The sequence below is a fragment of the Tympanuchus pallidicinctus genome, unplaced genomic scaffold (genome assembly GCF_026119805.1).
Source record: "Tympanuchus pallidicinctus isolate F22 unplaced genomic scaffold, pur_lepc_1.0 scaffold38, whole genome shotgun sequence".
Classification (NCBI taxonomy): Eukaryota; Metazoa; Chordata; class Aves; order Galliformes; family Phasianidae; genus Tympanuchus; species Tympanuchus pallidicinctus.
The window spans coordinates 1,724,928-1,738,670 of NW_026294756.1; the positions used below are offsets into that span (position 1 = coordinate 1,724,928).

Here is a 13,743-nt window from a genome sequence, read left to right on the forward strand (position 1 = left end):
CATACCCGGTCAAAAGGAATGCCGTACTTCTTCAAGATTGAGGGTGAAATGAGGGTCATCTTGTGACGGAGGAAAGCATCACATCCCTGAGAGCTTCCAGGAAAAAATCCTGTAGAGACATTACAAAGAGGACTATCACTTCAGGAATATTATATCAAGTCATTATTTAATCAGTGACAAGGTGACAAAATGAAAACCTGCCTAAATATTTTACGTAGATCATAGCAAAAGGCATACTGCTAAAGATGTCAGTAATTCGCACATGCCTCCTTGTTTCAAACGCCACACAAATTTTGTGAAAAAGACTTGAATGTTGAGGCACATAAGTGTTAATTCCATTCACAATGAGAGTCAGCATCTAATCTGTTGTATCTGAGAATACGCAACTCGGCCAAAATCTCAGTAAATCCCTAGCAAATTAAGAAACTGAACCTAGCTGTCTCCAGTTTTGGCTAGAGTCTGAACAAACCTTTTTCTTAATATAGACAAGGAAAAATTGACAAGCATGCACCATCTACTCCATAGTCCTTTTTATACCTTCTCTGAAGGGCAGCTATATTATTCCTGGGAAAGTAACACAACTGTTATCATACGATTCCAGAACGATCTGCCCTACATACCAGCCTAAAGAAAAGAAAGAAATAAGCATGCAGATGTTAATATTGAGTCAAAAAGAAAGAAACAAAACAAAACATAACCACTACAGTGAAGTAGAAGGGATGCTCATTCATTGGCCACAGAGGTCAGATATAGAGACACTGTGATTTAATTCAGCATCTCAGCAGTACAAAGTGCAAGTTTGACTATAGCTACAAGATTCGCACCGAGTCAAAACAAACCACAAATAATTAAAAACATTAACATTGGGGTAAAAACCAAACCTCCTGATGTCAACACTTCCTTCCCAAAAGCATCAGCTAGACTGTAAGAACACAGTGTTTGCTACCATGTGTTACACTCCAAGCAGGTGATTCAATTAACAAATGGTGTTTATGGGATTAAGAACCAATGTCATTTTGAGAAAGAAAGAATTTAAAAAGCAAGCAAGCTCAGGATACAAAACTAATCGATGGGACATAATGGAAGGGGTTTCAGAAAGTGAAAAGAATTGCCAGATTCCAGGTTTTCCTATATTTTTGCACTAAAAGCATTTACATTAAAGTGATGACTGTCTGCTGCCTGGTTTGTTGTCCTTCTCTGCAGTTCCTTTTTTTAATGCACAGTTTATGTGGCTCTCATTAAAGCTACTAATAAATAAGCACATTTTAAGTGATTAGCACCAATAACACGGCAACACATTAACATTCTCTCCGTGGACTCCACAACTCTCTCAGCGAGCCCATTTACAGCTCAGCTATTCATTTTCTATATTAATTGCATGCTCATCTTTCCAGAGAGAACATCTTCATAGTACAGTCTGCTGATGCATAGGACGAGGAGGATGCCCAAGCAGTAACGCTGCTTCATCATAGTTTTTAGACATTATTCATCCGAACTTCCAAAAGGTACTAAGCAAAATAAAACAAGCAGCTCAAAATAAAGATGAGATCATGAATAACATGTCTGGTTTACACACTGCCAACTACTGCTGTGCTTCAAAATTTTATTCTTTTTTCCACAAGTATAAAACAATCACCAGAACGTCAGGCTGTTAGCAAGAAATGCCAACACTAAGAAAACCTACTTTTTATTATTACTCCTTTGCATCAGAATACAGCCTTCCAGATCTCCCTGCCTCTCATACCACAGCACTGCTTTTGTCGCATTAACTTCAACAACAGATTTAAATCATTCAGAATACACCTCACTGAGGATGGAATACGTAGATTTTGACTTAATTATCCCAAAACACTGACTTTTTTTTGTTTGGCTGGGCAGCGCTTAGAACATTTGCAAATATACAAAAACAACAACAAAGCACAAATAAAACATCAACAAATAAATACATATATATTTCTACAGTCAGTCATCTTTCCTGAAGTTGCCACCATGCCATCATTACCAATTGGAAACCAGAAGCGACAAAGACAGAATGCTGATGTCCATGCTTGCTGCTTGCAGAATGTCCTTGGCAGGTACTTAGGCAAGAAGTGCACATATGGCTTTGGGCAGCTGAGGCTGGCACTTGCAAGGTCAAAAATTACAACAGCCCAAGCTAGCCCTGCTGTTTGAGTTGGACTTTATTGTGTTGAAATGATGATGGAGGATGGCACTGGAAAGGAATGCCACCAACAACACTGTATGTCGTCATAGAGGGAGGCAAGAACTCCACTAGCTGTTCTCCATTAGTGCTGTTGAATTTGCTTGAATAAGATTTGAAGTAATCTACCAGTACTACATAAATAACATTTATAACACAGGAAGACATAATGGTTTTTAGCACACCTTTTCCCAGCAGTGGGGGTGTGGGATGGAATCATCACCAATACTTCACAGACTGCACACCACAAAACTGGAGCAACAGAGCTCTCACCACACTGCCACAAACCTCCTGCAGAGATGCATGATGAACTCTATTTCCCATGCATGGTCTCAATGCTTTGAAAAATCAAGCTTTTGCCACCAGTTTTGGTTAGGGCCATGGTGTGTCAGAAGACAGATTTTGAGAAAACAGTTGCACTATGAAGAATTGGGCACAGCACTTCTGACGTGACAAGGTTTCTGACTCAAGAGTTTATTATACCAACGTAGGTTCATCAAACAGCTCTTTCAAGAGTAAGTTACAGCAGTCAGTTCAAAATAAATTCTTTATAAATCTTAAAATTCTTTACAAATCCATTTTAAAATTAAGAGTTGGACTCTCTTCTGGAATGTTTGGTTTTCACTAAGCACATACCTATGTATTTATCCAAACAGCATTAACACAGGAAGAAGCCAAGCTTACCTTTCGCCAAGCGTTCCAATCTCTTGCCATGTTCTGGAGGTATGGCATACCTAGGACAAAGTTAACAGAGAAGAAAAAAAAAAATAATCACACCACAATGTAAAAGCAGTGAAAAAAAACTAAAAACAAAGGTAGTAATAACTTTTAGCACAACACTCTTACAATAATGTCTCCAAACATAAGCAAAAATTTAGAAGTCTGGAAGGCATCGGTCAGTACAAAAGGAGGCTGAAAGTCAGTATCTCAGAAAAGCCCTTAAATGTGTTACACAACGCGTGAGGCTTTCCTGCTACTTTTTAAAAAGCACCATCTCAAGCTTCATAAGGTGTAAGCAGAGCAGAGGTGACAAACTGACAGCGCAACAGGAATCAGTCAGCATAGGGAACAGCAGTCTTGTTTTCTGCAGGAAGGACGCGTGCAAAAGAAATTCACAAGGCTGTGCTAAAGACAAAGACAAGAATTTCAGATGGACTGAAAAAGTGTGAGGGAGGATCTGTGTGCACTGACATTTACAGGGAGTGAGGATAAATATTTTTTCAAAGACAAGTGTGCAAATCTTTTTTGGCTTTCTTCAAAAAGTAAATACTTTCCATAACAGTCAAAGCAGCTGATCTTTGCATTGGCAGGATTGTGTTGACTGATTTGAAACAAACAGAATTAAACTGTTAGGTAATTTTCTAGAAGAGGTGAATGGAAGAAGTGGGGTCTTCAAAGGAACAATACATGAAAGAATGCAGGGAACCGTTTCTACATTTTTAAAAGACAGTTTTCTGTGTTCAGGAGTAAAAAGTGCACAAAAGAATGTCACTGAGACGAGGTTCCTCTGTTTGTTTTGTGCTGGTGCAAAGTACTGAATACAATCCAGGAAAAACAATCAACTGCCTAAAGTCACACATTACTAATTGAGATATTCTCCTGAGATCTCCCCCCAGAAGATCTTAGTTACTTTACTCTTTGAAGTTACGTTGCCTAGGTATTCACAGAAGGAAAAATCAACTGCTTAAGATTTTACGCTTCACTCAGGTCACGACGTGACTGAACACCATATACACCCAAACATCTTTAAACAGACTGCACAAATAATAATGCCAATAGAATTTTTAAAATTGTTGTTTACATACATACATTACACATAATTAAATGTGGCTGTCATACCTTTTTTCATAACAAGAGTTTTGAAAAAGATGTATTTATTACCAACTATAACTTTTGTACAATGTGAATAATAAAAAAATGAATTATTTTTGTTATCTTCAATAAAATTGTCAAAATTGTCACAAAATGGGCCAGCGTAAGCAGGTAACTGCCTGATCTCAACAACACATAAAGAGTATTGTTGTTCTTCCAATAGGATCTCTGAAAAAACAATGGGTTTAGAGGACTTGCTGCCAGTCTTCTCATTCAGCTTCTCAATTTTTTAGTCAAAAGTTTATCTACAACATAACGAAAAACAGATAGAAGTCATATCCCAAATTGCTTTTTCACATTAACAAAATTTACCTTATCTGATCCTTGCAGGTTAGAAAGGATAACAATGGAAAGAAATTCTACATAGGATGCCCTAAGATTTAGACATTAAGCCGATTTAAACTGATGGCTTAAAAAAAATCTAAGGGAAAATACTATGTAGTACCTAATCTTATAAAATAATAAACACAACAGCAGGCTCCCAGCATACTCTGACCAAAGTCTGACAGTGCCTTAAATTGTATAATAATCAAACAATTCAATTTCATTTGTCTGGGACAAAGCTAGGAGCTTTCATTTTACAAAGACAATTTATCACTTACATAAACGTGATAAAACTAATCCTGATCCAAAGCTCCTTTGTGGAATTAATGTCCCTTAAAACAGGGAAATGAGACATTCCAGTCCTTGTGGGAAAAACGCTGAAGGATTGGGAAAGAACTAATTTATGGCTACAAGGCTGCTGCTGATTAATGTAATATCCCCCGTCTACAATGCAACCTTCACTTAATTAGTGTCTGTAATTGGGAGTTGTAAAGATAAGATTAATTGAATCTTGAGGATGTTAAAAGTCTAATATATTGGAACATGGTTACTGTGTTATCTGCAACTGCAGACTGCAAAAAGCCAAGCTGAGCTTTGGAGAATAGTCCATGGAGAGTCAGAGAAAAAAGACTTGCTTAGATAGGAACCAGTGAGAGAGGAGGAATTTCCAGCTTTTAAAAATGGAGTATATGTAATAATATGCAGATCAGAACACCCTACCACAGAACAGCCTCTTGGGAATAGCTGACTCCACATTTATAAATTAACTTTTTTTTTGTTTGGACCAAGTCTTTTAGGAAGCAGGGTCTACACTTTCTTGTAAATTTATTTGTAGGAATTCACAAAGTTAAATGCAGAAGTGAATTAATTAGGAGTAAGTAAAATTCTATTTTAAGTTACACTCACGGATCCGACTGATTTACATAAAGATAAGCAATAGAGAGAGAATTCGGACTGCTACTTAAAACCAGGAATAGAAACAGAAGCCTTCTGCAAGCTCTGCACAGGTCGAGCAAGCGAGCTTTATGTGATAAAGACATAAAGTGACTGATTACAAGGAGGAATAACAATGGAGGTGACATGGAAAGATCATAAACTGCTGCAATCAAAGGAGCACTGTAATTGAGCATGCAAGCACACATGAACGGGTGGCTCTTGTCTCTCATGGCAGCATCTTGTGTTCTTACTACAAAATGTGGCCAGACACTTATTAGGGACAAAGTACTCCACAGAAGGAACTGATGAAGCAATGACATTCAATACCTTTTGTTACTGACCTTCCTGCACCCACAGGCTGGGGCTTAGATCAGTAAAGGATTTTAATTCCAGAGAGAGCTGGGAGGACTATGCTTCACTATATCCAATGACTTCGTTTTCTACAGGCATAATTCAGGAAACTTCAAGATTTTTTCAGCAAGTAGGAGTGTTCTTTTTCCTTCAGTACCCCAGACCCATACTAAGAGAAGTTACCTCTGGATAAACACCAAAACCAAAAGCTACCCCATCAAAAACTTGAAGGAAAAAGAAAAATCACAAGTAAAACTGCTTCCCTTCTCTGCCCCATTAAGGCTGTAGTATAAAGGCACTCCACAAAGTCATGGAAAGGGTAGGAAAAGTACATAAATACAAGAAAAATGCCACTTTGAGTCCCGCATCAGTAGGCCAAAAATAGACTGTAATATCCTGTAAAAATCTCAACTTGACAATATCAGACTGACAACTACCCGATGCTTCATCACAGTTGACAGAAGCAGTTTTCTGACATCCATCTGCCCAGGTGGAACTGAACGAAGAACGCTGCAGACCTACCTTTTCTTCAGCCTACAGTAGACACATCTTTATAACCACAGCAAAGATGAAGCAAGAATTTTCTGTCATCCCAAAGAGTCATAAAATTAAAGAGAATTGATAGTGGCAGCATAAATATTTAAAAAGCTTTTATTAGTAACTCTCTTTTTATAGACTACTTCTTCTGCTTCAGAGAAAACATCAACAACTGCCAACAAAATACACAACTGTGCCTAAAATGCTGACCTTCAGCCAGTGTTTCAAACGTAGCATCTGTCCCTTCTGGTTCAGCAAGGTCTCCCAGTAAAGCTATGTCTACGTAAGCAGTGCTAAAGCAGCCATTGTCTTAAGGCATATCAAACTTGTAAGAAACTGAGCTTGCAAACTGCATAATCAATGGATATCAAGATGTTACAATCACAAAATAAACAAGAGAGTTAGGCGAAGTAGACTATGATAACAAGAGAGAATAAATGGAAGGCTTACCCTTATGCTGAGCTCCCCACAAAACACCAGAAGGAGGGATCTCCAGATGAGATCCTTCCCCACTGGCAGCCAGCTCTTCAATAGGTCTAGGAGAGGTGCAGCCTGGCTCCACCCCTTCCGGCAGCACAGGTGAATTGAATTGCCTTCACCTGTGCTCCTCTGGCTGACTCATGGCTCGCCTCAGGTGATCAGAGGTTCAGGCCGTGACTCCGCAGTTCCCATACACAAACAAACCAAGAAAGGGCCAAACTACCTGAAAACTGCCATGCTATAGTCTGTGGGATTACAACATGAATAACGTCTTACTGCTTTGCCAGGGAACACAAGATTTACAGAACAGAAAAAAGCCTCAAGATAAAAAATTGTTATAGCTGTGTGACTCAAATATCATCTTCCCTGAAGTCAACAATCTGAAAGTAATACAGTGATTCTTCTAAATTACCTTTTCCTACACTTTCTGCTAAAACAAGAGCAGGCCCCTGAAATAGATTAAATATCACTTCTTCAAAAATGGAACTTTGCTGCTCTACGTGAAAAATTCTCAACTTCCAAACTTGTTTCACAAAACTTAAATTCTAGCAAAACTGACCTCTACTTCCACATAATATTCTGGGTTCTTGAGGATCCCTCAAACCTCCTTCTGCTTGTAGTTACCACACATTGAGATCACAAGTCTAGAAGGTGCATGCCCCAAAGTACAAATGTGTAAGATAATCATAGATGATCTTAAAGGTTCCTTCCAAACTAAACCATTTTGTGTTTCTATGATTTACAAACAGCAGTAGTTTGCTTTTGTTAACAAGTAGCAAGTTTAACTGAGCAGTCCCCTTTTCACCCTTAATGCAAAGGATCTTTTCCATTTCCCATAAAGGATGTCATTAATAGTGTAATTTTCTTGGTGTTTTGTTTATTCCCCTGGAATGGTTTGATGGATGTTGATAATTATCAGACTATAAAAGCCAGCAAATGTGCTATTTTCTATCGCTGTACATCATCAAACAAATAAAGTGTGAAACAGCATTTCTGAATACAATTTTCCCCTCTAATGGCTTAGAATTATTACCAGGAACAGTGAAAATAAATAAGCAAATGTCTTGCGAGTTAAGAATTACATGAATGTGTCAGTAAATACAGAGAGTACACTGACCATCCCAGGACGCAAGGATGCAAGTTTAGAAGCCATTAAAAGATGACACAGTGAGGAATTCACTACTGCAATGACACCATTTACAGCATCAGATCTTCAGGGACCTTCCAGACTAGCTCAGATTCCAACCTCAAGGCTGCTTCATCCAAGCAGGAGGGTATGTTCAATTTTGTCTTCAAAGCTATTAAAAATTCTGCCTCGGGCAACCCTCAGCCCACTCACACCCTCCCCCCCAGGTTTAGGAGGCACTGTTCTCATCTGGAGCTGTCATTAGCTTTGGCAGAGCATCAGAGCATCCCATCCCTTAGGTCAAGAGTCTCTCAAGGCTTCTGAGACCTTTACCTGCTACAGTTGTGACACACACATGGATTTTGTTAGTTACAATGCCTTCCTTCCCCACCTTGCACTCCATACCCAGCACCTCCTCCACCAAAACAGAACAATTAAGCAACTACTAGATTACTAAGCCTCATGCATCTAATTTCTAGTAGAACTTGGGCACTATGGACAGGAGATTCAGCTGCAAGGCTTCAAAAATGTCATTTCACTCTGATTCACATTAGAAGGTATGAAAGTTAATTTCACAGTGTCTGCACAAGGTCTGGCCAAACAGGGCCCATACAGTTTAACCATGCAATAATTACTGAAATAAGGAAAAGAAAGAAAAACTGAACAGGATGTTTAAAATACCTAAGAACGTGTGTCACATGGAGTTAGTTATCTGTCTTCAAAGCAGATTTAGCTGTGCCAAAAATATTGACCCTTTGAAGATACAAATGCCAACCTACTCCCAGTGGTGATGAGCTATTATTCCAATCTCTGTAAGAGAAAGTTGTCTATAAATGCATAATCTGAGCTGTAGTCCTCAAAATCTTTAGCTCCCATAACTGCAACAGTGCTATCAAAGCCAATGAATAAATTAAAAATCCCTTTCTCTGTCAGGTACACTTATCGCCCAATAGAAGCCACTAACAGCCACTACTACACGCAGGGGAGCCCCTCGTTTGCAGTCCAAACACTAGTTCTGAGACCTAAGGTTTCAACAATTACAATGTAACATCTCCTAATAGTATAAAACTAAAGCTCTAGAAGTTGTTCTGCTCTATTCTTTAAGTTGGTTTTGAAACCTGTCTCAAAATAGGGCTTTTAACACCAAGAATGGATCGTTCGCACCCTCAGTAAGTTTGCTGATGACGCCAAGGCTGGACTTGTGGATCTGCCTAGGGGTACTAAGGCCTTAGAGAAGGATCTGGACAGGCTGGAGAGCTGGGCTGAAGCCATTGGGTTGAGTTTCAACAAGGCCAAATGCTGGGTCCTGCACTTTGGCCACAACAACCCCAGGCAACGCTACAGGCTTGGGGCGGTGTGGTTGGAACACTGCATAGAGGAAATGGACCTGGGGGTATTGATTGATGCTCGGCTGAATATGAACCAGCAGTGTGCCCGGGTGTCCAAGGCCAATGGCATCCTGGCTTGCATCGGGAATGGTGTTGCCAGCAGGAGCAGGGCAGTGATTGTCCCCCTGTACTCAGCTCTAGTGAGGCCGCATCTCGAGTACTGCGTCCAGTTTTGGGCCTCTCACTGCAAGAAAGACATTGAGGCCCTGGAGGGGTTCAAAGAAGGGCAACAAAGCTGATGAGAGGTCTGGAGCACAGGCCTGATAAGGAGCAGCTGAAGGAGCTGGGATTGTTCAGCCTGGAGAAGAGGAGGCTCGGAGGAAACCTTATTGCTCTCTACCTGAAGGGAGGTTGTGGTGAGCTGGGGGTCGGCCTCTTCTCTCGTGTAACTGGTGATAGAACCAGAGGGAACGGCTTCAAGCTGCGCCAGGGGAGATTTAGGCTGGACGTTACAAAATACTGCTTTTCTGAAAGAGTGGTCCAAGCACCGGAATGGTCTGCCCAGGGAGGCAGTGGAGTCACCGACCCTGGAGGTGTTCAAGGAATGTTTGGAGTTTGTGTTGAAGGACATGGTTTAGTGAGTACTATTGGTGAAGGGTGGATGGTTGGACTGGATGATCTTGAAGGTCTTTTCCAACCTTTCTGATTCTGTGATCTTGTTTTTTGGAAGACAGCACTGTCAGCTCCCTACCCCCTCTGGTCATCCCTTTCTCCCTCTCAGTTTGTTAAAAGACAGCAATCAACTCCCTTTCTTCTTCTCATCAGTATCTGAGGTTATCCAGCAGAGAATCTGCTTTAAGCATGCAGTTTCACTTCCTGCAATCCCATTCAGAAAGAAAAAAATCTCTGGGCTCCCTCATCCATCCCCTTCTCTTGTGATTCCTTCACATCAAGAATGTAAACATGTGTTGTAGAGATAAGATCTCGTACTGATCAGAGAGCTTCTTGTTCCTAGGAAAAAACCTTTATTGAGTGTCTGCAGTTTTATCTTTAATGGATCATTTTACAAGAGAATAGATGCTAGAATTCAGTACCTTTAACTGGCAGTGTCAACGATTCCAAATAATGACATTTTTATTGAAATACACATAGAAAGAAACACACAGAGGCTTCTGAGTATCTCCTGGAAAAGCCATAATAAGGAGTAAGTAGGTAATGACAGAACAAGATTACAAGCACACCAAATCAGCCCATCTTCTAAAGCTCAGAGAGAAATGAGCTCTGCAGACAGCTGCTCAAATGCAACCCTTTGGAAGCCAACACAGGAAGAAAATCAGGACAAAACCTGCTCAGAAAGGGTCTGTGTAGCATATTTCCCATGATATGATCCCTTCTCCATCAGTATTGCTGTTTAATTATCAACTCTGCTGTCAACCACAATACAGAAAAAAGACAAGTAGGTTTGCTCCTAACAGAACAGTATGCAAGATGAGAAACCTCTTCCTTCCCTTAAGAAATTGATATTTGTGTAATTACTCTAAAATTTATTGTCCAATAGCATTTGGCAGAATATTTCTAGTCAGTCTGGGCTTCATACTGAACCCTTATGGATCAACTGTTGGAACAGTCAAAGCTAAATTGTGTCAATCATATAGGCCACCATGGGCTAGAGACTGATTTTCAAGAAACACACACTGGGCAGTAGATTTTTAAAATTCTGATTTTAAAGCAGTACAAATTGTTATGAGTGGCACTTGAGCTACAGAATTTTTTCCATTAGGCAATTAACTAATATCACTTTTCTCACTTAGATTTCAATAACTGTAAGAGTTTTTTTCCACAACTAAAATGCAATTCTTAAATACTACTTTAAAAGAGGAGTTTACATATGAACAACCATCTGGTCTTCCTGCAACAAATGCAGGCCCAGAGCAGACATTTACAAATCACAATGGAGTGACACACATACAAAATACACCCATAGTTTTCCACCATATGCGGTGAATAGGTAGTGGGAAGCGCTTGTTTTACTAAGAAAAAGTGTTTAGGAAACAACATGATAAAATCTTTTATTTATATTGCTTTTGGCTAAGATAATTAGTGTACAACTCAACAGTAATGAATGACTGTAATATATGCATCCTCTTGCCATTCTTTGTTCTTTGTTCTGAAAAACCTGTTCACATCAGATTTCTTTCTCAAAACTGGTAATCACATTATTAATTACTGGTTCTTTATATTGCTACAGTATCCAATACTAAAGGAAAAGCAAAAAATGCTCTTCAAAGACTTTACATTATAAAAAGAATCAACACAATTCAAGGAACAACAACAACAACAAAATACGGTAACTAGAGACATCACAGATGTTCTCATCTTGCACCAAGCAGCCTCTGCGAACTCCCTCCTCCTTCCTGAGCACTGCCTGCTGCTGTTCACTGCTTTTGGAAAAGGATATGGGGAACTTCCTACAGCAGCCTAAACAGAATCTGCTCTATAGAAACAGGTATCTTTGGATGGGGAAACCCCTTGTGCCAGAGATGCAATGCCTCCATACACACTTTCCTTTCTGAGGGAAAAAATGTTCCAAAGATAAAATCATCTCGTTCATCGAACTACACCGTCACAGGCTCCAGCAACATCCACGCTGAAGCAAGTGCCTTTGCACTAGCCAGCATCAAAATGGAAGTGCTACAGTTAAGGTCTGATAAAAATCAGTGGCGCTTCATAAAATTTCCTTTATTTCTTCTCCCAGATCCCCCATGCTACGTTGATTGTCCTCTTTGAGAAGAAGTGTCCAGAACCCCAGCAGAGATTACTCAGAATATTAACCAGTTACCAGCCACACAGCACCTCAAAAATGCAGAGTACTATTTAAGTGCTGTCATTGCTATAGGCTTCTGTTCTTTTAAACTATACCTGTACTGTATGTGGCATCACCCATCATCAGTTTTCTCTGCTGTGCAAAGGAAAAAAATCCCTGGTGATGTCCGCCAATGTGTTAACAAAACATGAATAAAGACAAGCAGCATCATGGTTGGTTCCTCCTCACCCAACCAACTCACTTTCAGGGCCGTGCCAAGCCAAAATTTGCAAGTTCAGTCTCCCACAGAGCTCAAGTCAGATCAGGCTGAAAGAGTTACACGAAGCATGGAAGCACATATCCCTCCCATCTAGTCTCAGCAGCAGAGTGCACTGTTCAAACAGCTCAGTTATTAAAACCAATCTGTGATCCTGTCAGACTTCCACAGATCTTCATTTCAAATCAGGCCTCAGCTTTGAGCAGACTCTTTCAAAACACAAGAATGACTTTCAGCGAAAGTGGATGCCTTCTTGGATCAAAGGCATGTTTCTCTCAATGCAGAGTGGGTCTACTGAGCTGCAATGAATTATTAGTGCTGGTGAAACCAGCCACACACATTGAACACTGCATCAGAGGAGCAGGAGCCCACTTGAAGACACTGTTGCAAAGATAGGAATGAGATCACAGATCTGTATTGTCACCTTTCAAGATCATTATGAAAGGGTATAAAGACGAATTACAGATCAGAGGAATCTCTACTTCGCTACTTTCACTACAACCACTGGCAGATGGGCCGCCCCAATCTCTAAGAGTTTAATTTCAACAAGCATATTGAACACATACACAACGGAAATAGATACAAAATGCACAGATTGAAAAATAAAATGGCAGTGTACATACTAACATGTGTCTTCTGCAGTAGATTTAGGCAGGAATAAGGATGACAAATGGAAAGAGCAAAGGACTTCAGTTGGAGGGAGAAGGAAAAAAAAAAAAAAGCACAAACATAGCAGAGCTGAGAGAAAGGAGGAGTACCAGATGCATACAAACAGCCCGAGGCTGAGGTCAGTGCACTCATTCTTACAGGGCAACAGTCCCTCTTCAGACAATTTCCACCACTGATCCCATTGATCCAATAGTCTGGCCTGACCTTCGTGGCATTTTTTCCTCAAAGTTAGATAACAGTGGGTGAAGACAGGCAACATGCAAGTCCAACCACCCCAGAATAGCGTGCCTCCTTTGCATCAGGAAAAATTACCTTTTAATAATCTACAACACAACAAAAATCCAAGTCTATTAAAAAGAAAAATTTCCACTACTCCAACTGCAAGCATCTGATTTGGAGGATAATCCCCTTAATACAAGCCAGAGCTCATGATTCTTCATATAGTTTGGTTTGATGACTTAACTACATTAAAACCAATCCAATCCCTACAACACACCAATCTCCTGGAATTTTATAGCAGATTATCAACATGCACCACTCCTGCTTTAATGAGAGTTACATCATCCTTCAGCCACAGCTCCACCTGGAGGACAAACAGTACTCTCGGGCCCAGAGGAAGTCTTGTTCAAGAATCACTAGCAGAGTGTGGCTTGTATTGATTAACTAATGACTGCAGTATATGAAGCTTGAAAGGCTGTATTAATAACTTGCCACGGCACTGCTCTCATTTATCAGTGAATCACAGGGGAATGTAACTCTTCATCTCAATATATCATTCCTTTCACAAATCTCAGAGCAAATCAACATGCACACGGATTCTCAGTCTAGAAATCCAGTTCC

General features: G+C 40.0%; 1 protein-coding gene across 4 annotated transcripts in view; it reads right to left on the reverse strand.

Annotated features, from left to right (window-relative positions):
- KDM4B (lysine demethylase 4B) overlaps window positions 1-13,743 on the reverse strand; it is an 81,923-nt gene that overhangs the window by 47,970 nt on the left and 20,210 nt on the right. For 3 of the 4 annotated variants that reach the window (XM_052699919.1, XM_052699916.1, XM_052699917.1), the window contains exons 6-7: window positions 2,885-2,934; window positions 6-109 (exon numbers count right to left, since the gene is read on the reverse strand). In XM_052699919.1, coding sequence (XP_052555879.1) covers window positions 6-109; window positions 2,885-2,934 — 154 coding nt within the window. Of the gene's footprint in view, window positions 1-5; window positions 110-156; window positions 625-2,884; window positions 2,935-13,743 lie in introns of those variants that run through there. The other variant, XM_052699918.1, reaches the window with a different exon arrangement.